General features: G+C 38.6%; 1 protein-coding gene across 1 annotated transcript in view; it reads right to left on the bottom strand.

Annotated features, from left to right (window-relative positions):
* Positions 1–808: 808 nt before the first annotated feature.
* Positions 809–20,681, bottom strand: part of LOC144653143 (dynein axonemal heavy chain 12-like) — a 54,344-nt gene continuing 34,471 nt past the window's right edge. Inside the window, exons 47-92 of the mRNA XM_078513062.1 lie at positions 20,202–20,264; positions 19,250–19,392; positions 18,918–18,992; positions 18,758–18,839; positions 18,588–18,644; positions 18,079–18,200; positions 17,650–17,842; positions 17,410–17,571; positions 16,941–17,141; positions 16,428–16,561; positions 16,226–16,325; positions 15,985–16,047; positions 15,831–15,911; positions 15,562–15,738; positions 15,001–15,222; positions 14,540–14,680; positions 14,220–14,390; positions 13,735–13,953; positions 13,130–13,275; positions 12,607–12,679; positions 12,268–12,409; positions 12,006–12,198; positions 11,751–11,910; positions 11,361–11,393; positions 11,023–11,195; positions 10,367–10,507; positions 10,011–10,080; positions 9,843–9,931; positions 9,578–9,722; positions 9,186–9,336; positions 8,783–8,856; positions 6,044–6,223; positions 5,071–5,211; positions 4,539–4,676; positions 4,315–4,412; positions 3,795–3,930; positions 3,641–3,724; positions 3,343–3,447; positions 2,995–3,098; positions 2,804–2,915; positions 2,396–2,488; positions 2,241–2,300; positions 2,080–2,157; positions 1,789–1,880; positions 1,630–1,697; positions 809–1,283 (exon numbers count right to left, since the gene is read on the bottom strand). Coding sequence (XP_078369188.1) covers positions 1,093–1,283; positions 1,630–1,697; positions 1,789–1,880; positions 2,080–2,157; positions 2,241–2,300; positions 2,396–2,488; positions 2,804–2,915; positions 2,995–3,098; positions 3,343–3,447; positions 3,641–3,724; positions 3,795–3,930; positions 4,315–4,412; positions 4,539–4,676; positions 5,071–5,211; positions 6,044–6,223; positions 8,783–8,856; positions 9,186–9,336; positions 9,578–9,722; positions 9,843–9,931; positions 10,011–10,080; positions 10,367–10,507; positions 11,023–11,195; positions 11,361–11,393; positions 11,751–11,910; positions 12,006–12,198; positions 12,268–12,409; positions 12,607–12,679; positions 13,130–13,275; positions 13,735–13,953; positions 14,220–14,390; positions 14,540–14,680; positions 15,001–15,222; positions 15,562–15,738; positions 15,831–15,911; positions 15,985–16,047; positions 16,226–16,325; positions 16,428–16,561; positions 16,941–17,141; positions 17,410–17,571; positions 17,650–17,842; positions 18,079–18,200; positions 18,588–18,644; positions 18,758–18,839; positions 18,918–18,992; positions 19,250–19,392; positions 20,202–20,264 — 5,676 coding nt within the window. The 3' untranslated portion in view covers positions 809–1,092. The remainder of the gene's footprint in view (positions 1,284–1,629; positions 1,698–1,788; positions 1,881–2,079; positions 2,158–2,240; positions 2,301–2,395; positions 2,489–2,803; positions 2,916–2,994; positions 3,099–3,342; positions 3,448–3,640; positions 3,725–3,794; positions 3,931–4,314; positions 4,413–4,538; positions 4,677–5,070; positions 5,212–6,043; positions 6,224–8,782; positions 8,857–9,185; positions 9,337–9,577; positions 9,723–9,842; positions 9,932–10,010; positions 10,081–10,366; positions 10,508–11,022; positions 11,196–11,360; positions 11,394–11,750; positions 11,911–12,005; positions 12,199–12,267; positions 12,410–12,606; positions 12,680–13,129; positions 13,276–13,734; positions 13,954–14,219; positions 14,391–14,539; positions 14,681–15,000; positions 15,223–15,561; positions 15,739–15,830; positions 15,912–15,984; positions 16,048–16,225; positions 16,326–16,427; positions 16,562–16,940; positions 17,142–17,409; positions 17,572–17,649; positions 17,843–18,078; positions 18,201–18,587; positions 18,645–18,757; positions 18,840–18,917; positions 18,993–19,249; positions 19,393–20,201; positions 20,265–20,681) is intronic.

The raw sequence follows: 20,681 nt of genomic DNA, 5'->3' as shown, positions 1-20,681 counted from the left end.
AAATTGATGAGAAACCCATGCCAGATATTGCTGAGGAGGGATTGACTAGCAGCAGACAGGGAAGCAATGAACCACTGACTCCAAATAGTGATGAGAAAAACTTAACCCGCGAAGACTCGCTTTCTTCTACCGACACAACAGACAAGGACGGAAGTAAGCAAAGAGCTAAAGGACAGTGGAAGAAAGTACGAGACTCGCTTGGAACTATCACGGAAAAAAGGAAAAAAACTGACATCAATAAATTCTCCATGATGGAGCTCACTAAACTATTCGAGGAAATTCGCGAGTGTAGATATCTTCGTGTTGGGAATCAGTCGAGATTCACGGCAGAGCATACCAGTAGTCAAAGTAGCAACTCTTGTAAATGTTTAGCATGCGCTATCAAAGATAAGAACAAACTCAAAAATCACTTAAGCGCTCCAGAGTAATCCGAACTACAAATCATCTTGTATGATGCATCCAGCTTTTAGTTTTTTTGTTTGGCAACTAAGAAGAGTGCAGCTGTGTGTTGTTCAGTTTATTTCAACACAGAACTTTAATGTCTAAACGTTTCCCCGGCTGTGAATATAAGTGCTGCTATTTATTCTTCCACTAGAAAATGTTCGTTCAAAACCAAACAAGGAAGCTAGAAAATGTACGGAGTACAATAGTTCAAGGCATGAAACGAGAATAATTTGTGAATGTTATTTGCTGTTACCATCGTTCAACAAAAATGTTTACACACGCCCTGCAAACCTTTGTACTCTGGGAGCGCTACAGACCATGGGTGGGGTGGGTGGGTGGGATAAGTCAGTGACGATAAGCCAACTTCACACATCGAACAGCTTTATTCACGCTATGTATAAGGATAATATTTACAACGTTGTTTACTAGTCTGTATGTGTACAAGAAATCGTCCTTAAAATAAAAAAAGTACTTTCTTACATCACTTTTGTTTAACATTTTTAGTTCGAGGTTAACTAATTTGCGTGTTATGCAATGGACGTTTTATCTAAAACTTTTGTAACCAAATTGGTTTAGACTATCTAACAGCACTAAGACTGATCTATAAAACCGCCGGGTTCACGGCAGTATATATATTTCAAATGAAGTTTAGTCGTCCAGTTGGCAGAGCAGAGCGACACCTCGCTTGATCCAGTGATTCTGAGGCTTGTCTGTAGGTAACATAACTGGCATCACATAGTTAGTTGAGTGACCCGTGGTGGACAGAGTTCCCCGCCGCTCACTTGTTTTATACACTGGACACTTGTACTCTTGGCTGTCTTTAAAATCTGCAATTTTACCTGCCACAAAAAAAACAACAATCATTTTTAACAATCCTACGCACCCATGAACTACTGTACTTTCAGCGTTTATTATACCGTTCGAAAAAAGCTGCAAAACAGCATTAGAACCATACCACACCTTTTGATAATTTCAGCTTTCATTTCAGTAACAGGCAGTGACTTTCCTCGAATCATTATTATAAATGACAGAAAACGGTAATAATATGACAGATTGGAATCTGCATACGTTCTTATTGCTAGACATATCGAAAAGAACATATAGAAGCCAATAACTATTTCTCTTTGGGGAGAATCGTTCCAAATTGCGTTTTGTTTGTAAAATACTCGGGTTAAAATATCTTACCTGGCTTCACCCAGATGACTGGCATCGTGTCATGAAGAACCTTTGGTAATGACTCGCCGATCAAGCCTCTGAAAAAAAGAAGTCAAATTACATCATCTTCAAGCTAAACGATTTCCACTACAATGATTGCTCCTTACGTTGTTATTTAGTACTACAGACCTCTTACGATCCCAGCGGGCGCCCTCCAGAAATAAGCCGTGTATATAGACTCCGTCTTTAGGTGGCTTGTCTGCAGTGTCCCCAGAAAGCACCTACAGAGAAAAGTACAGTTAACCCTTAATTTTATTTTTTTTAATTTTTATTATCAAACAAATACTGGTATTTGCTTTTCGAGTTTAAGTTCGAGCAAACTACATCAACGTTTATGAAAGTTCAATACAATAATTGTGACAACGCTGTCTCTGTTAGTTCTCGATGTATTTCTTTTATTATTTCATAGACCTGACTCACCTCGAACTCAAAGCCCAGTAGGTCGATAGGTATGGTGTATTTCCTGGCATAATTCTGCTTAGCACCGGTCAAGAAGGCCTGGAAAAAGTAATAAGTATAAATAGTTTATGTATGACCCATCAAGATAAAGCTCAGATAAGGCCAAAAAGTAGCCACTCTACCTGTGTGAAGAAGAACCCTGAAATCCAAAACACAACTGGCTTTCCCTTGTCGTACCAATCCTAAGCAAGAAAGGTAATTGAAAAGAAAAAGTAAGTTCACAATAACCACTTCTGATATTTACTAATTATTTCAAGCTTGAGTTTGAAGACCTTACCTGCAAAAACTTGAGTCTGGCCAGAAAGTCAGTAATGTAGCTACCAAGAGGTTTGAGAGAAGGATACGATCTCTTCATCCACATCTCAGGCACCTACAGCCAGCCACACACACAAAAATATAACAATTAGTACAACAAAGGTTTAAATGTAGATCAAACTACGCCCACTTTGTTTATTTCTTTTTGACAAGTGCTAAACTTTCCTAAACTCTCACGCGATACTGAAAAAACAATGAATGGATGTAGGATGTAACAACACAGAAGCTAGTTTACACTGTAACGGCTGACTGCAACTCCTTTAAGATTTTTTTAAAGCGACGGGATGTAAAAACTGCAGAACACCTTAATCTGAATGTTAAAGCGTCCTCTTATTTGCTGTATCATAACAGAAGACAAGGGATGACTTACTTTTCCCACCAGTAAGCTCCCGGCAAGTGCCTCTAGGTCAGACGACATGACCACCAAGCCTTTGATAGCTTTCTGAAGATTCTGCAAACTTGTTCTGATTATTGACATCAACCTGAAAAGAATAACGAACAAAATATAATGTACACATCAGCCAAGTGACACTCTTGATCGATTCACACGATAAAACTTACTTGTTAAATCTCTCCATCTCTTGGACCAGCACAGTGTTCATACTCTCTTCATATGTAACTGGGTATTTCTGCAGAGCCACCTCCAAGTCATAGTTCTTTGGAAGCTAAAAATTGAGAAAAGACAAACATTTAACAAAAGATTATATACTTTTAAGGGTTAATATACACCTATTAATAAAAACACTCAAAACCATTTTCAGGTCGACGGAGCATCGAACGGAGCAACAGACAAAAGAGGTATTTAGAATAGTCAGAAGAAAACATGCTGCTGTTGATAACAATCCTGATCTCAGCATGCTACTTTCTCCTCATATAGCACTGTTTGCAGTCCGTCTATCAAGTACTTACTTTAGATAAGATGTCCTTAGCAATCTCCAGCAATGTGTCATCTGTCTTCTTCCCAGCCCCTCCTCCGCCACTTTGAGACTGAGTCAGTAGAACTGAGTCAAACAACTATCAAAACAAAAACACGCACTAGAATTACAACCCAACACTTGCTTTAATTTACTGAACTTGTATCAATTCGAAATGCTGGTACAAGCGGTGTATTACTGGCTTTCAGTCGAGTGCTTTACCTAACTCATGTAACGATAAACAAACACGTAACAAAACTAAATGGAGGGATCAGTTGACTACAAGCGCGTACCTGTTTGGTCTCCTGGAGCTCTTTGGAAATATCCACATTGTCGTGCATGCCAAACACCTCGGGCGTTTGAGACAAAGGAAGCTCCTGCAATCAAGAAAAGACTTTTAGGAACACGAGTGTGGATCTAGTGTACATGTCACACAGGTCAATATACCTTGATAAACTCCACGTATTGATCGTATTCACTCTTTGGAGGAGCATAGTATGTGCCACTCTGTGAGAACTTGTACTTAGGATCTTGTACGATGTCTGGAGTGTAGAAGTCTGCCAAGATACTCATTAAGCAGCGTCTGAAGTGAGGCAACAAATAGGAAAAAAATAATTCAAACGACTGGACGCCTAAAGATAAACTTCTATATTACTACATTATACTTTTCTTGTCGTTCACCAACACAGATACCGCACATAATAGCTCTAAAGATTTTGTTGTGTTCTTATATAAATTCCATTGCAAAAGTAATACCTCCAGTTCCTTCAACAATATTCGTACAGAAAAGTGAAAACAGAGCAAGCCGTTTAGTGCTGAATCAAAGCGAAAAACTGTCATGTGGTCCGTCGTTTGCAGGGAATACATATTGGAAGTAGTGACACCACAAAGACCTAACTTTTGTGACGCATCTCTTAATGATAACTGATAAGTAGAAATACAAAGCTTGCATTGGCTAGATACAAACCTGTCATTGTCATCAGTGACTCTGCCTCCATAATTACACTCTCCCGTCAGGTAAGTCACAGCATCAAATGGGATCTCTTCGTATTCGTTGATGAACATCTAACAATGTATACAGAACAGTAAGATAACCTCGCCAAAGCGTTGTACTAAAGTAAGATAAATCGTACTAACCTGCAGCTAAACCTCGCCAAAGCGTTGTACTAAAGTAAGATAGATCGTACTAACCTGCAGCTGTCGCACGCTGATCCTTAAGTCGGATTCATTGAAGCCGTATGGTATATTCCAACCCAGTGGACCAAACTTACGCCGCTCTTGCACCAGGGCGTGGAAAAAACACAGACCAAACAACAGTTTCTCCCAGATCTGCAGCACACAAAACATATCACTTATCAACTAACAAATAATGAAATATTAAACCTTATGGTGTGAATGAGAGCAATTCGGGGATTTGAGGAAAAGTTACATTTATAATATATAATCTTCTGGTTACATCTACGTTATTTATACTTTCATTTCTTATATGACTAATTATTCATTTCATAAATCCAGGTTTTTTCCGCATCTTTGTAAAGTATGGATACGCCTTATAGTGGAACGTCTATGTTGTGGTTCAATTTTACCCTTTGTTTCACTGGTCATTATCATATATTGGGAAACAAACAAAGGAAAATACAAAATTATACCATGGATAAAATTGAACCACAGCATCTACAGTACAGCCTCACTTTGCTGTTGTCACATGTAAGTGTCACCTTACCGCAGCTTTGGCGCCACATCCATCAAAGAACTCTGGATCAGATATGGGATCACTCAAGTACGACTGAAGGAGATTTTGACGCAGGCCTGTTGGAGGCTCGTTTGTCATCTTTACGCCATTTTGAAGCACAGTTACTGGAAACTGATAATGATAACAATAAAACCTTTATTTAAGTGTCAACGTATTTGGCTCTAGTGGGCTAATTGGGGACGCTAAAAAAGAGAATTTAAATAAACACACAATACTTAAGAATACTAAAAAACTAAAAATACTTTCAAAATGCTAAACTTACAATACTTTGAAATACTTTAAAAATGACCTCTAACTGACGTACCAAGAATTTACAATATAATCTATTCGCTACAAAGCTTACAGCAATTACTGTTATTGGTGAAATACTATGATAGATTCAGTTTTCCAAATTTGCTTCTAAAAATGCCTAGAGTAGGCGAATCTTTAAAATCTTTATTTAGTTCATACCATACGTGTGTAGAGTGTAAAAAACAGTAGAGTAAAACACAATTCAGTAACGAGAATCCAAACTTCCGTCAAATAGTAACTCAGTATATAAGAATTTATAAAGAGCAGAAAATACTCGCATTTAGCACTATATGATCATGACAATTCCAATCCAGTAATTAAAAAGATTTCAGTGCGTCCAGTGTAATTTCCGAGTTGCGATACTAGTAGTGCGGTGATAACTATAGTCATTCACAAACATTGGATAGAAAAAATAAACTACTCTAAAATTAATGTAAAACCCTTTATCATTATATCAGATTGTAAGATGTCCTGTAGTGAGGTTGAATCATCTAAAAGTAGTCGCGGTCGCCTTCGACAGCCACACTGGTCGGTTACAAGAGGTTTTGACTATAGTGATTTGACATGGCGGTCGTACTAGGAGCTTCGACTTGTTTTATACTTGGTTAAATCCATTCATGAATGTAACAAAGTGCTCGGGTTCGCTGATTACCTTGTCAGATGGGTAACTTGTAAGCCACAGTCTGAAGTCCTGATGAGTGTTATCTGGGGACAAGTCTTCACAGATCTTCTCTAGTGACGTCATCCATGACACTGCCAAATGACAGTTCTGTAGTACTACCCAGGTCCCGTCTTTCACTGCGTTCTCTATAAGACGAGCGGCCACAGGGCCCTGAAAAACACACACACACAAAACAATAACTACACAGTATCGACATACTCAACAACGACGGTGGCGACTGCACAAACTTAAGAGGCTCCGACTGAGAATATGAAGAATCGTTGGACAGGCTGTGGAATCGAAAATCTTAAAACTTTGCCTAACACCTTTGGGGAACTATGTTCAAAATATTTTCTCATCCATGGTTTCGGAAAAAAACGAAATAACGAGCTCATTAAATATCAAAAAATATCGTAAAAGGCATCTCGATTTCATAGACATCCTAAAACACCAAACTATCCCTATTTTGAGCAAATATTTTTATACGGAAAAATAGACTGGGCCAAAACACTTGTAAAATTCCCATCTTCATTAAAATCTGTCTATACATACAATCGTCTCTATCTCCGTTCCGCTAATTGGCCAAAACAAGTTAACTTATTTGATTTTGTTGAGTCATCCTATCAACAGGTAAGAGAAAAAAAAGTAAAATAATAGCTCCGTGCTGGTTTTCATAATCGGAGGAGATTTGTTTGTTGGACTTAATATTTATAGAAAAAATAATTTGAAAAATAAATCATTGTATGAAATAAAGTAAATAATATAAAACTATAATATAGAAAAGTTTCTCATCTTGTTTTAAAAAACTAAAAAAGGTGTCGTGAAATATTATTCATTTTTAATCAAAATAAAAGAGACGAACATGTACAATACGACCCGGCGCCAGGACATAAAAAACAGAAAGCTGAATTAAAATACCTCTCTGTTGGTGGGGGGTCGCAAAATAATCACATTCAGGCTAGTAATGCGTGTGACCATCGCCTTCTCATTCTCACGTAAAACAATGAATCTTGGGTTGTAGTGCGTGTTAAGTAAAGCATAGTTGACAGTCAAAAATTTCTCGGGCGCATAATACTTGTGAAATATTATTTTTCGACGTCGCAAACCAAATAGCTGCGGTTTGTTGGGCTTTTTTGTGCCCAACACAACGCTTGACTGAGGCTGTGGGTGGTCAACTGTCATTTTATAACTTAAAACCAATATTAATAAATATTAAAGAAAGTGTTTAACTAAAGTCTAGGATACTATATATCATGTGGCTATTATTCATTATTTTTTACTTGGAAGTTGTTACTGTGGGCTTAAACCTAAATTAAGTAACAAAAAGGTAACTTATGTGATCTAGCTCAAACTATACCCGTCTCTTGTAAAACAGAGCAGGGTTGCTTGCTATTCCGCGATCCTCCCGAGTGAAAGAAGGCTTATGGCTCGCAATTTCCATTGGTTAGAACATCTTGCTCTCCAGTCCGCCAGCGAAGAGCGTGTTCTTGTATTTATGACAAACTTCATATGTTCTTGGCATTCTTGCGCTACAAAATCCCAAGTATTGGATAGTTAAGCTTGCATTTCTACCAAAATAGATTGGTTCAGAAAAAAAACGTACGGGCAACTAACAATTTTCCTTCCTTCGTCTTTCATTTGTAATAGTGTGCTTTGCATGGTATTACAAACTGGACAAATTCTATTTTCTGGGCTTGGATACAACCCCACAACAAAGAGGCAAACTGTAAAGGGCCATCTATTTTTAAATTTCAGCCGAATATTGTGCTTTGTTTGTCCTGGCGCCGGTCTTCGCTGTGTACGTGTTCGGTCTCTTTAAATAAATAAAATTGTCTGAATGTGAATGGTGCACTCAACCTTTTATAGAGTTGTAAAACAAGATGAGAAACTTTCGTATTTTATTTCCATTAATGAAATAACGGAAACTAACAGCGAATATTATAATATTTATGTACGTTTATGTTTATAACTGAGTCAACTTCAATTAATAATACTACGCAAGTTACGGCTGACGTGAGTTACCCGCAGAGTAAATAAAAGGTACAAATATTCCAATTTCAGTAAGTGTGATTTTTCTCTTCTTTTCTTAATTGATGCCTTCCTAAAAAAATGTCGCGTCGGATCGGATACTTTCTTCCCTTGGAATCTCCATACAATACGGGAAAAACTTGCAAAACGAGGAGGTCGAAACTTCGCTCATTTGTGATCTTGAGTTCTTTTTTTGAATTGGATCGGGCATTTATACTCACTCGCCTCTTTTCCCTTTCCCGGTGCTTTATAAGCAATATTTTAAGGCGAAGGAAACCTCAAAATAGCCGGAAAAAATTAAAAGTGTCTGTTGCCTGAAAGAAGAAAGGTCAATCTATTATTCTAAGTTTATTTCGATTCAAAGCATTGAAAATTGCTCTTATAGGAATATCGAGAACTTTGCCATTTTTACGCATATTTTTTGCTATTTAATGAGCTAAAACCGTTATTTTCGTTTTTTCTTAATCTCGAAAACCATAAATTCTAGAAGATGAGAATAAATTCGAACATAGTCCCAAATTATTCGGCAAAGTTTTAGATTTCTTTCCCCACCTGTCCAACATTCTTCATTTCTCAGTCGGAGCCTCTTAAAACCTAAAGCTTTAGAGAATAATAAAACCAAACAAATTGCAATTAATAAAACAAGCCTTCTTTTGTTTGCATGAGATCACTAAAAAAGCATCAAAATTGAGCAGGAAATACCTGTCCTTGTCCGAGGGATATGGCGTTAAACCTGTCTCCACTGAAGCCTTTATCAGCTGCAAACTTCATCAGACCTAAACACGTCCAATAATTACTACCATTAGTTTCCTTTTTTGATGTGTATCTGCTATCAGTTCGAAAAGATGCATTAAATCTAAACCATCGATTATCATAACATTGGTTAACCCAAAACGTAACTAGTTCTGTTTACCTCAATTTCATTATTTACAAAACATTTAGGGTATACCCACTCGGAATATGTTTATTTATATTATTTCATTTTTCTTCTTAAACATCGTTAAACACTAGTAATGCGTCCTCTTAGGACCTCACGGAGCTAGATAATTTAATATTGACTAGTTCCTTATAATCGCATGCACAAAAAAACCTTGTGTTGACTAACCCGCCATAGGATCAGCTCCAGGAGACAGAACAAAGATCAGCGGAGCACATGAATTGGAATCCACATAACTCTTAGCCAAGTCAAATGGCGGCGGCTGCACGAACTTACTACCAAGCTTGTCTTCCACAAAATTAGTAACAAGTGGCACAACCTACGGACACACAATAAACACGCGGTCATTTTACCTGATGGATATGTTGTGGTTCAAATTTTTCCTTGGTTTAAAATTTTTCAAACCAGTTTGATTTTTATTTCCCTTTGTTTAAGATTATGATAATGAATTTAAGACAATGAAAACTAAAAATCAAACTGGTTTGAAAATTTTAAACGAAAGATAAATTAAACCACAACAGATACAAGGCTGGCTATATAGCAATGTATATTATGATTACCTTGTCTGGTCTGAGGCATCTTATAACGATCATCTTCTGGAAGTCAGATAGTTGTTCAGACCATGGAGAGGGAAAAGGAGCTCGGTGAGGCTCTTTACTGTCATAGATCTTACGCCACTCGTGTGTGTTACCCACAAAACTTTTCCTGCAAAATAACACATTCCAGTTATAAACATGTGAGGCACCTGTAGTTGCAATACAAGCCGTACGTTTTTTTTTTACAATAAGAGAATCCAGCAAAGTATAATTCAATAAATTTACAAACCGGAAATCCTTAAAGCCATGAAGATCGCACATTCGACAGAGCTCGTCCCAGGCCTTATCTGACAGCCAAGAAGGATCTGGGTTTTCCAGCTGAAGAGGAAGATAATCACGTGACAATTGTTAGAGGCTGCTGGCACTACCGAAATGAAAAGTGTTGATTACATTTTACCTTGTTTTCCAGGCCCACTCCACCAGTCAGGAAAAACATGAATTCTTCCATGTCCATCTCATTCTTTGAGCTATAAAGAAAACACGAAAAATGGTTTGGGGACTCAACTTTACATTATTTCACACTAATTATCTTGAAATCTACCAGTAACACGCAATGTGAAAAAAAATCCCGCTTTATTTGCTTACCAACAAGTTGTGTCTATGACACACCCATTTATTCTTCAAGTTTTTTCTCCGTAGTGCCTCATCGATGTCTTGAGGCATCAACGCGTGAGCCAATGTTAGAAAAACAGAATAACTCACGCAGAAATTTTTATACAATGTTTAAAGAAAACTAAATAAGGTTCAGCTTACTTTAGGATGTTACAGCATAACACAAAGGAGAAGAGCAGCTTGTCCTTTTCAAACAGTGACCGACAGACGTTGCAGTATAGATTGTAAGTGAAGTGGTCACTCAGGTAACGTAATCGACGCTCAAGGATCTTGGATTTGTTGCTAGAATAGAAAGTGCACAAAACTTAGATCTGTGAAAGAACAATATTTGTGACAAATTTTATCATGCATTAGGTAGTCACGAGGAAAAGGGAAAGGTGACGCTTGCTTGTTTTTTTGAAGCTGACGCGGCCTGGCGAATACCGTAACATTTCGGGAAAAAACCCTGAGCTTATTTTTTGTCAAAAGGCTGTGTGTGGTGCGTTTATTTTGAAAAGACTTGTTCAAGGGATGAATTTTGTGTTTCAAAAAGGCCGGGCTTTTTTGGAAAGAAATTTGTGGGAATTCTTTGTTTTTAATTTACTGTTTTTCCTATTTTCCTTGAGAGCTTAACCTCATAGGCTTATATTGGGGAAGGGGACTTGCAATAAGATGCCTTAATGCGTGTGAGATTTCCAGGGCGGGCTTATATAATAAACTTGGGAGCTATTTGTTCCTTTTTGTCTCTTTATTTCTCTTTGTCTCGTTATTAAATTCACCGTAAAAATAACTCAAAATGAAAAGTACGAGATACTAACCTATCGTGTATGGAGTTAAGGAAGAGGTTGACAAACCAGGTGAGCGAGGACTGGTACATGGGATCAATGTTTGGCAGATCAGTTATTGAGAAGAACAGCACTGAAGCGTGTGCTGCTATTGGATTATATCCACGCCTAGACTCATTGATTTTAGCTTCCGTCTCCTCTGCAACCTAAAAACAATCAAATAATACATTGTCTTTCGCCTTCTGCTGCGACCGAGAAGCGAAAACACAGAAGCATGGCAGTGTGGCCACAGTCCTCAGAATGTGAGCATAGCAGCTCATAGCATTTGTTCAGTATGTAAAAAGAACAAGAAAAGTAAAGCGTTTCCTTACCTTTTGTTTCTTTGAGATCTCATCAGAGAGCACCTGCAAGTTATTTGAATCAGTTTAGCTCTTTGTATAATTTAAACATTCTATTCGTGTGTTCTATCAATCTTAAGCAGAACACCTTGGCCCTTTTATCATAAGTTCGATGTTCAATAGGAAGCCGAAACACGTTGAAATAACCACAGCGGATCTCACGCTTTTAAATTAACTTCCAATCCTACAAGTTTGTCTCATATTTAGCTATAACAACAAGCGTCTACAATGCACGAGGTTAAAGTGACGTGTAATCACTAACAACACGAACTTGCACGAACGATGTCTGGGGACAAGGAACTACACAAAACACTCCATCCGGATATCTCAGTGTGATTTTTCTTGCTAATACAGTGTATTCACCTTTGACGAATCTAAAATTTGAATGGCTGTCTCGTCCTCTAGGATGTTCCCTTCTGAAGAAGAAAGTGTTTCTAGAATCTTGTCTTCAATCTCCTTCAGTTGTTTCTTGTTAGCAGCGCTCTGTACTATCAGCGCCTGTCTTTCTTCTTCAAGGTCAGGTCTGAAAGATATTTTAAACAGCAATGTGAAACAAGCTTGAGGGGCAATGGGTACCATTGAAAGGGTGGTATAAGAGGCTCTAAACAAAACTCGTACCTTTCTTTAGCCACAACAATTCCCAGCAGTTGATCTTCCAGTCCTTCTGGAGTGATCATGAAGTTGAGAAGTGTGACCTTAGTGGATAGTTCAGGCAGGTAGTGAGGGTTCCGCAGCTTGGTAGTAATGTAGAACCGGAAGTCATCAGAGTATTCAATTACACTTTCACCTAAGCGAAGGCACTTTACACCACCTACAATGACAATATTACCGTGAGTGAACTAACAAGCGTTGAGATAGCCTGAATCATGGAGATACAAACCTTGTTTGAAAGTCTGTTTAAGTAACAAGGGCTCTAAAGACGGATCCAGTTCCTCGCCTACATTCTCAAGCAAAACAGGATTTCCAAACTGAATGCTGTTCTCCAGAGTCCGAATGTAGTCGGCGTCCGTCAATTTAATCACCTAGAATAAAAGATAAAGAGAAGAACTCAAATAGTTATAAGCAGTTATCAAACAGGTGTTACCAGATCTTACCCTATGCATTTATAATGTCTGTGCTCCAATTATACAGCAGCAAAACGTCGACCAAATTAGAAGATACAAGGGTTACGATATTTCGCTACCATTCTCAAATTGAACAGTCTGTCATGGCACCTTACCGAGAGCTGATTATCTTTCTCAGAATTCTTAATCCATTTGTTTGCTTGTCCTTGTGGATCAATCATCAGCGGCCTGCAGTGATAAGCACAAAAAACAATCATGCAATGAACTGTACAACTCTGCTCTTACTTCACTTGCACTCGTCAAAAGTTGGTTCATCCGCCCTTAAAATTTGATTAGCTGTACCATCGAGGTTTCTATGAGCTAGTTTTTAACAAATTGAGAGGCGTACCCTCCTTGAATATCACTATCACTTGTGACAATAATATTGACTGGTCTATGAGACATAGAGCTAACGAAGCACCTTACACGGAAATCGAAATTGTGAGTCGCCTTGGGTTGGACTCCAAAATGACCAAGGGCAAAGGCAAAGCAACAAAGATACATGGAGGCGATCGGTTGACGAGAAAATGTAGTCGAGAGCTAGAGACAGCCTTGTGTGTGGACGCGAAAAAGAAGGATCTAGTAAGTGTATGCATGTATGACACTGAAAACGAAACTGAAATATTCGATGTAACATACCATCTCCTTGTGTTATCCACAATGACTCCATTATCAATGGAGAATGAGTCAGTAGGAAGGCCTGCTATGTTCCATGCTCTGATCTTAATTGCCTGACCCAGTGTCTTACTCAATGAAAAGTCATCTGAGCAAGGAATGTTCTTAGACTGCGTAAAAACAAATGAATATCATACGGATATGAATATAGAACTGTGCAGATAGCATCCAAGCAAGTGATTTGGAGGTGGAAACCAGCAAGGAATCTAAATATTTATAGAGGGGCTTTCAAGTGAGTGTCCCAAGGTAATCAAGTATTGCTTTAGTTTTGCTATACTACGAGATACTCTGGCCACCTACTAAATCATTGTCAAGCATGATTGCCGGGTTTAGCCCCAGCTATATGTGTATTTGCTTTGAGTTGTCATTGCCCGAGTGTCGTACTGCACTGTATGAAAGAAACTTGTTATGAACTTGGCGGTATACAAGTAAGAAAAAAAAGTGAATGTGTATAAATGAACAGAAAGACAAATAACGCCTTTATCATTTAGACTTTTCGTTTCTATTCCTATTGGTATTTAAGGTTTCGATTATTTTCAAAAATCTATTATGAAATGAGATGAGCTTACCTTGCAGATCTTGGTCCATTCTTGAGTACATTCCTTTCTGAAGCCAGCAGTGAATGCTCCTAAGTAAGCTATAACTCCTGATGAGATGAGTACATCACCCGTCAAATTATCATACACGTCCTGCAGTGAAGCTGCAGCTGCTGACCAGCGGTCTTTCTCTCCACCCAGGCCACCAATCAGCTTCTCGGCTCGTTCCAGCTTCTTACCGCACAAATCCACCTGCAGAATGACAACAAACTCTCAGCCACGTACGACGTTGATGTCGATAGCTTTTCAGACACACGTTTAATGACTACCCCTTAGAAGAGTAAATAACTGTACTACACAAGAAAATCGATGCAAACATGCACCAGTTTTTGTACACTCTTAATAACCCAGTAGATTTTCTAGCCAATATACGCGAAGGTTTTAACAGCCTCTAACAGGGCTCCTGCCTCCACATGTTGCTCTGAACTGATGACAAAAAAACTACAGATAAAACAAACCTGAAATTCAAGTTGTTGCTTTTTCTCTGTCATCTCGGCAAACGTGAGTTTCAAGTTGGCCAGTTTGCCTTCCACCTCAGCTAACTCTTCACGTTTAGCATTTAGAATTTTCATGGTTTCTGCCAGAGATGCCTCCGCCTCGGCTAGACGGGCCTTCTTGGGCGCTACAACCTTGAAAGAGCAGATGTCACAAATTACACACACACAGTTCAATGGAATTCGTTAGTTTGAATCTACAATTCTAGTAAACTGTAAAATAATCATAGAGAATAACGGCTGCTTTTAGTAAGATAGTGCCAAGCAGTTAATGATAAAGATACCTTAGCGACTCTGTCATATATCTCCATGGCTTGCACCCACTTACACAAACCCTCGGCTGCAGAGGATGCTGTGCGAACTTTCTGAGGATCAAAGTCTGGATTAGGAATGTACTCCTTCCTGATCTTACTCATGATGTGTACCTGCCATTCAATTCACAAACAATGATTGTTAAAACAAGCAATGTTTCCTGCATACTTGCTTTATAAGTTGTTTTCACGACAAAAATCTTGTCTCTGTTTATGCTTGATGTGCGGTTAGTTCATCTAGTTTCAAGATAAATCGAATTAAGTCACAAATTCTCTAAGAATGGCAAAGAAATAATATGTTGACACATTTGCGAACAATATATTTATGACGGACTATATTTAGGTGCTTTATATAGTTAAAAGTGAGACGGCCTGTAACAGCACAGAAAATCTAAACAAAGAAGCCTTACGGGTTAAACACGACACTAACTCACCGGAATATTGTCTTTGTCATATTCTTTCAGGTTGTTAAGAAAGTTCATGTCTCCCAACAGCTTCTTTGATGGACCCCAAAAGTCCAGAATTTTCTTTCCTGTTCCCGCGGGATCATTGATTTTCTCGGGTTTGATGTCCCGCATAACACACACAGCTGACATGACAAGCTTGACTCCAGCGGGTGGATTACTCATGGACTTTACGATAGTAATGTCTGCCGGCTGCAAGAAAAAATGAAAATGAACAAATATTAAAACAGAAGGAATAAACAAACAGGCAAATGAACATGTCTATAACAAGTCCATAGTACGTTGCATATTAAAGGAAGTTGAAGAAGTTTATTGTTTCTGTTGACGCTGTTTCACGATACTTTATTACATTTTTATGTGCGTATGAAGTTGACTGTAACTGGCTTTACATGTAATACATAAAACAAAGAAAAAAGTTTCTGGAGAAAAGTTTAATTGCGTTTAACCTTTCCCGCAGACGGAAACTATCCACACACCGACACGAGTATTTCATTTTACGCACGGGAACGCAGTGAGCTTCACGTGACATACCTTGAGTGTGTTGAGAGCAGCTAAGGCTGCTTCCAAGGCAGGAATAGCTTCAGCCAGATCACTCTCACACTCTTCCTTCAAAGCCTGTGACTCTGAAGCCTTCTGATTGGCTACTGCTTCGTCCTTCCTTACCAGTTCACTACGAGCCTCTACCTCAGCAGATTCTTTTTCAATTACCTGTTTAAACAAACAATGAGCAATACTTTACACTGCAAAGGGTTTGAACGAATTTACTGTTTTCCCGATAGTTAATTGCAATGTACACATACTTTCATCATTTTAGTGTTTTCTTTGGCTGTTTCCACAAGCTGTGGCTGTAACTCCTCCAGTTCTTTCTGCATGTCAGCCACCTACACATGAAAAAGATCGAGTTAGCTGATAGAAGCTTTACAGTGCCGCTATTGGTTGAAGGGGGCAACGCACCTGAGATGCAGCAAAAGCCAGCTTCTCCAGACCCACTTCATAACGATGCTTGTTACGCATCACCTGGAACAGACAAGATATGACACAATTACAAATAAAACAACTCACAAAATTATTTAATGTTCGATAAATAAAAAGCTAAGAACGAAGATAAAAGAGGACTGGTACATTTAAAATGTGATATGGTAAAAATAGAAAAAAAAAGATGAATCCTACGTGTAAGTGGAAAAGAATTACTCACCTCGTCTTGCTTCTTTCCCAAAAGTGTTTTTAATGAAGAAATCAGCTCCAAATATGAAGTGGGAGTCACGTAGTTATGTCGGCCAAGTTGGTCAAGATACCTAGCACAAAAGCACAATCACACAGAGTAGATCAAGGCATTGCAATACTCATAATGGTTTGGATGAACTCTAAATAGATAGCCAAGGCAACCGGTACATTACCTTTCAGACAAGTTTCGTGCACTGGTGTGGAAGTATTGACAGATAGGGACAACTTCTTTGCGCTCATTGTCAGTCATTTCCACATCTTGAAGGAACTTGTTAGCCACCATTTCAAGTGCATCTTCGGGCCACGGCTATCCAACAATAAAAACCCATCAGCTTGCTATATATAACTGCAAAGCTTTACGATCTAATCAACCTTTTTTGTTAATTGGTACTCACAGCTTCTTTATTTTTTCGTTAATCGATACTCAAAGCTACATTGAAAGGAAAGGTTAATTACAATATTTAAGAGGCGCAGCTACATGCCACGAATTTGGAACAGAAACGAGCAAGAAATAGACCACTAACAGGGAGTGTAGGTTGTATACGTGAGGTTACCTGAGTGTTTTGCGTTTTTTTAGCACAGGGTTGAAAACTGAAGGCTTTCTGATTTTTTTTTTATTTAACACAGTGTTGTACAAGAGTGTGTGTTTACAGTTTATTTAGTGGCACTGACGGGTGTGCGGTTACCTGAAACCAGTCAATGGTGCAGCAGTTGATTAGTGCTGGGAACTGCCTGAGTCTGTTTCTGAATGCATCACCAATAGGACTCATGCACAACATAATATGAAGGTTTTCTTTACAGCAATTCACAAAGAAGTTAAACAATGCCAGCGGTGAGAATTCAGCATTCTTGTCTTCAGCTTGGGCCTGAGCTGCTGGACGGACACTCTAAAGACACAGACAGTAACATAACAAGCTACGGTTGAACTGGGTCAAATAATAAAATTCATAATAAGTGGAGTAACTACTTGACTCAGCGCAATTGTTTAGCTCGCGAGCAAAGGCTACAAGATTGTTGATACAGACGGTTTCTAAGCGAAATTTTACTCCTCGGCCTTTTAACATCTAATACTTTATACTAATTTAGGTCTTTTAAACCAGGAGGCGCAAAAGATCCGTTTAACTTCTTATAGAAAAGACAAATCACTAGAGGTACCTCATTGAGTTCGGCTTTTTCGTCGACTGCAAACAAATTGGGCACTTCACCCGTGTTTAGCAAGCTGTCAACATCTTCCAAGAATGACTCCTCTTTGATCTGAGTGTCTGTTAATAAGAACACTGTTGGCTTCATTTGACATCCTGCACTCTTCAGCATCGTCTAAAGAATCAATAATATAACGCATCAGTTGGACGTAAGCAATGTATACTACTCGCCACAAGTCAGTGCATCACTGACCTTGATGTCTTCACGCCATTCAGGCAGACCATAGCTCTTGGAGATCTCTGGTTGGAATACATGGAAATCAGCAATAGCTGCCGCCAGACGGGACAGAGACTGTCTTCCACTGCCTCCTACTCCAACCAACAAAGCATTCCCTCCTGGTTGCTTCAAGATACGACTGATGCGGACTAAGTGCTCCAACACGTACCTGCAATAATAGGAGACAGTTAACTACAAGGAAAGAAAATCAATGCAAAATTTTCACTTAACTTCATCCGATACAGTAATAAAATTTAACTGGTTCTCTATCCCAAAGCACGACACCACAAGAAAAGGGTTTGCCAAGTACGTTGAAAACTCAAACACGATTTTGAGTAGTTTTTATATGCTGCGTCCTTACATACGCTCAGATACCGATAGAATAACAAGAGGATTAAATATGACCTGAAGATAACAAGGTTCATCTGTGTCTTGTGCGTCTGGTTATATTCTTCAAGGCACTGCTCCACTATCTTGTAAAGTTCGTCAATAGATTCCACCTCTTGGTACATGCGATCCTCGCCCATCTGAAAAGGTCAAAGTAACACAGTTTGGTTTGCTGTGAGTGGTGAGCTACAACAAGTGTAACCATTACCTTATTGGCTGTAAAAAGCCAAACACTGCTGCATACGAATGAATTACAAATGGAACTTTTAAACTTAAGAGGAAAGTGTGTGGACGTTTCACTTGACAAATGCACAAAACTCGTGCAGGATTTTGAGCAATTGGGTATGATTGGTTAATTTATCCAATGTTACATTTATATATTATAGCAAAGTAGTTTTGAGTTTTGCTTGACGAAGAACCAACTTTGATTCAATGTTCACCCACCAGAGCGTGTTAAGCAACATAGTTATGACGTTTAGCCTGCTGATAATTGCAAATCAAGTATGTTAATAAGTTTGTATGCTTACCGCGTCAGGATTGAGAAAATCACAGAACATCAAACTTCTCATGTCATCTTCAGATGCCTGGATAAAAAAAAACATCTTTTAAGCACAACTTCAACAAAAAATAAAAAATTAAAAAACAACATTTGTTTAACCTGTGAAGACTGAAGAAACAACATGCCTTATTTACTTACCGTTTTCTGGTTAGAAGACAAGTGCTTGAATAGAGAGTCAAAATCATCCTTCAAATGCTCCTTGGTGACCTTCTTAAGTAAGCTATCAAGTAAGTAAATAAATCACAATCATTCATTGAAACCTGTCACGTGACACTTAACATTCAGACTTCAAACCTACCTGTGTAACCAGGCCCTGTCGTTGTCATCAACCAAGCGGTCATAATACACACGGTACACCTCATGTACCCACAGTCTGAAACAAAATATTTCAAAACACAAAGTCACAACTACTTTTCAGCGAAATTAAAATATTGTTATACATTTGAATACCTTGATTCAGCTGCAAAATATTTACGCTGGGTTCCTGGCTTGCTGTTTGTGATTCGAAGTGTCGCTGATAATTGGAAAGGGTCTCTAGCTATCCTATACATGTCCTTCCCTCAATTTGTGAAAACCGAGTGAAGCGTAAATGTACAGTTGAAAATCTGGAGATAAAGCGTATCTTTATACCTGCTAAGCGTTTTCTTATCAGCAAGGGCATCCTTTTTGATGAGAAGAACTCCACGGATCACCCGAGAGAAGTCTCTCAAGTTGAATGTGTAGTGGGACTTGGCTGGAGTAGGCAAAAGATTCACCATCGCTTGCTTGTACACCTAGACAAACAGAAATAAAACTAGTAATACGTGACTCGCAGGGCCTCGCGAAGCTCTGGGTTATTGTTGCCTAGTAACGGACAAAATACAGCAGACAGAAACTGAACAACAACGACCGCACGATACAGAGACTTCGACAAAATACAGCAGACAGAATACAAACAGAAACTAACAACAAGAACTGCACGATACAGAGACTTCGACAAAATACAAAAAAAAAACAAAATGAAAAAAACTGCACGTTAAAGATAAAAAAAAAAAAAAAAAAAATGAAAAAACTGACGAAAGAGACTCAAATAAAGAAAAAAAAAGAAACTGAAAAAAATGACGATAAACAGATTTATAGCCTGAATAGGCGTGAGGGAGTATTGTGGAATCAGTTTATTTACCGAAAAAAAGAAAAAATGAAAGGCTCAGGATTCGTTCCCAAAAAAAAAAAAGTAAAAAAAAAAATAGCCGGATTCGACCCCCGCCCTCAGTCCCGAAGATATCGCGCCTTGGCGCGCGGCCGTGTGACATTTCCGCCAGACACCAAGCTCACAAATATATATATATGACCGTAAACTCCACACGAGATTTATCCCGCCTGAGCCCTTTGAGGGACAAAATTATTCACCCCGCTCGCTCGGCCTCGGTCTCGCTTCGCGAGGAATAATCGGAAGGTGAGGAATCATCACTAAAGAAACATCAACAATCTTATTTTCTTTAGAGCATTGAAAATCATGTGCACAGACAAAATGTATTGTCACGGTGTCTACAATATACAGATTTCTGATGTTTTAAGCCTACTGTGTAGGCTAAGTTGTTACCTCCATCGTGGCGCCTACTATCATAGATCCCATAGTATAGACATCATTAGGAAATTCATTGTTCTGTAGGAAAAAAAACAAACATGGCAATAGAGTTCTCACACCATTCTTATACCGTACATTGCTGAGCTTCTTGCTGGCTTAACCCTTAGTCAAGAGTAGACATGTTCCAGTTATTTGTTTTTGCTTTTTTTTTTTTTGCTGTTGATGCGCGCAAATGAAAATTGAAGTTTGAGTGGAGTGGCATGCTGCCTCTGTTGCAGAGCTTATTAAATACACATGTGTTTTACATCCTGCTCTGTTTATTGAAAGAAAGACTGTTTTTAGACGGTTCGACCCTGTGTAAGATCAATAGCCCATCAAAAAAGCGAACATGGTTTAACTTAATGTAACACTTAACGTAATGATTAATTTGTACTTAAGGTACTATTTAAAACATTGCCCCTCCGTTGGGGGAGGGGGGGGGGGGGGGGGAAATTC

This window comes from Oculina patagonica, chromosome 5 (assembly GCF_052425735.1).
Source record: "Oculina patagonica isolate OP01 chromosome 5, crgOcupat, whole genome shotgun sequence".
Taxonomy (NCBI): Eukaryota; Metazoa; Cnidaria; class Anthozoa; order Scleractinia; family Oculinidae; genus Oculina; species Oculina patagonica.
The sequence above is the reverse complement of the archived record's forward strand: the minus strand, read 5'-3'. Positions and strand labels throughout refer to the sequence as shown.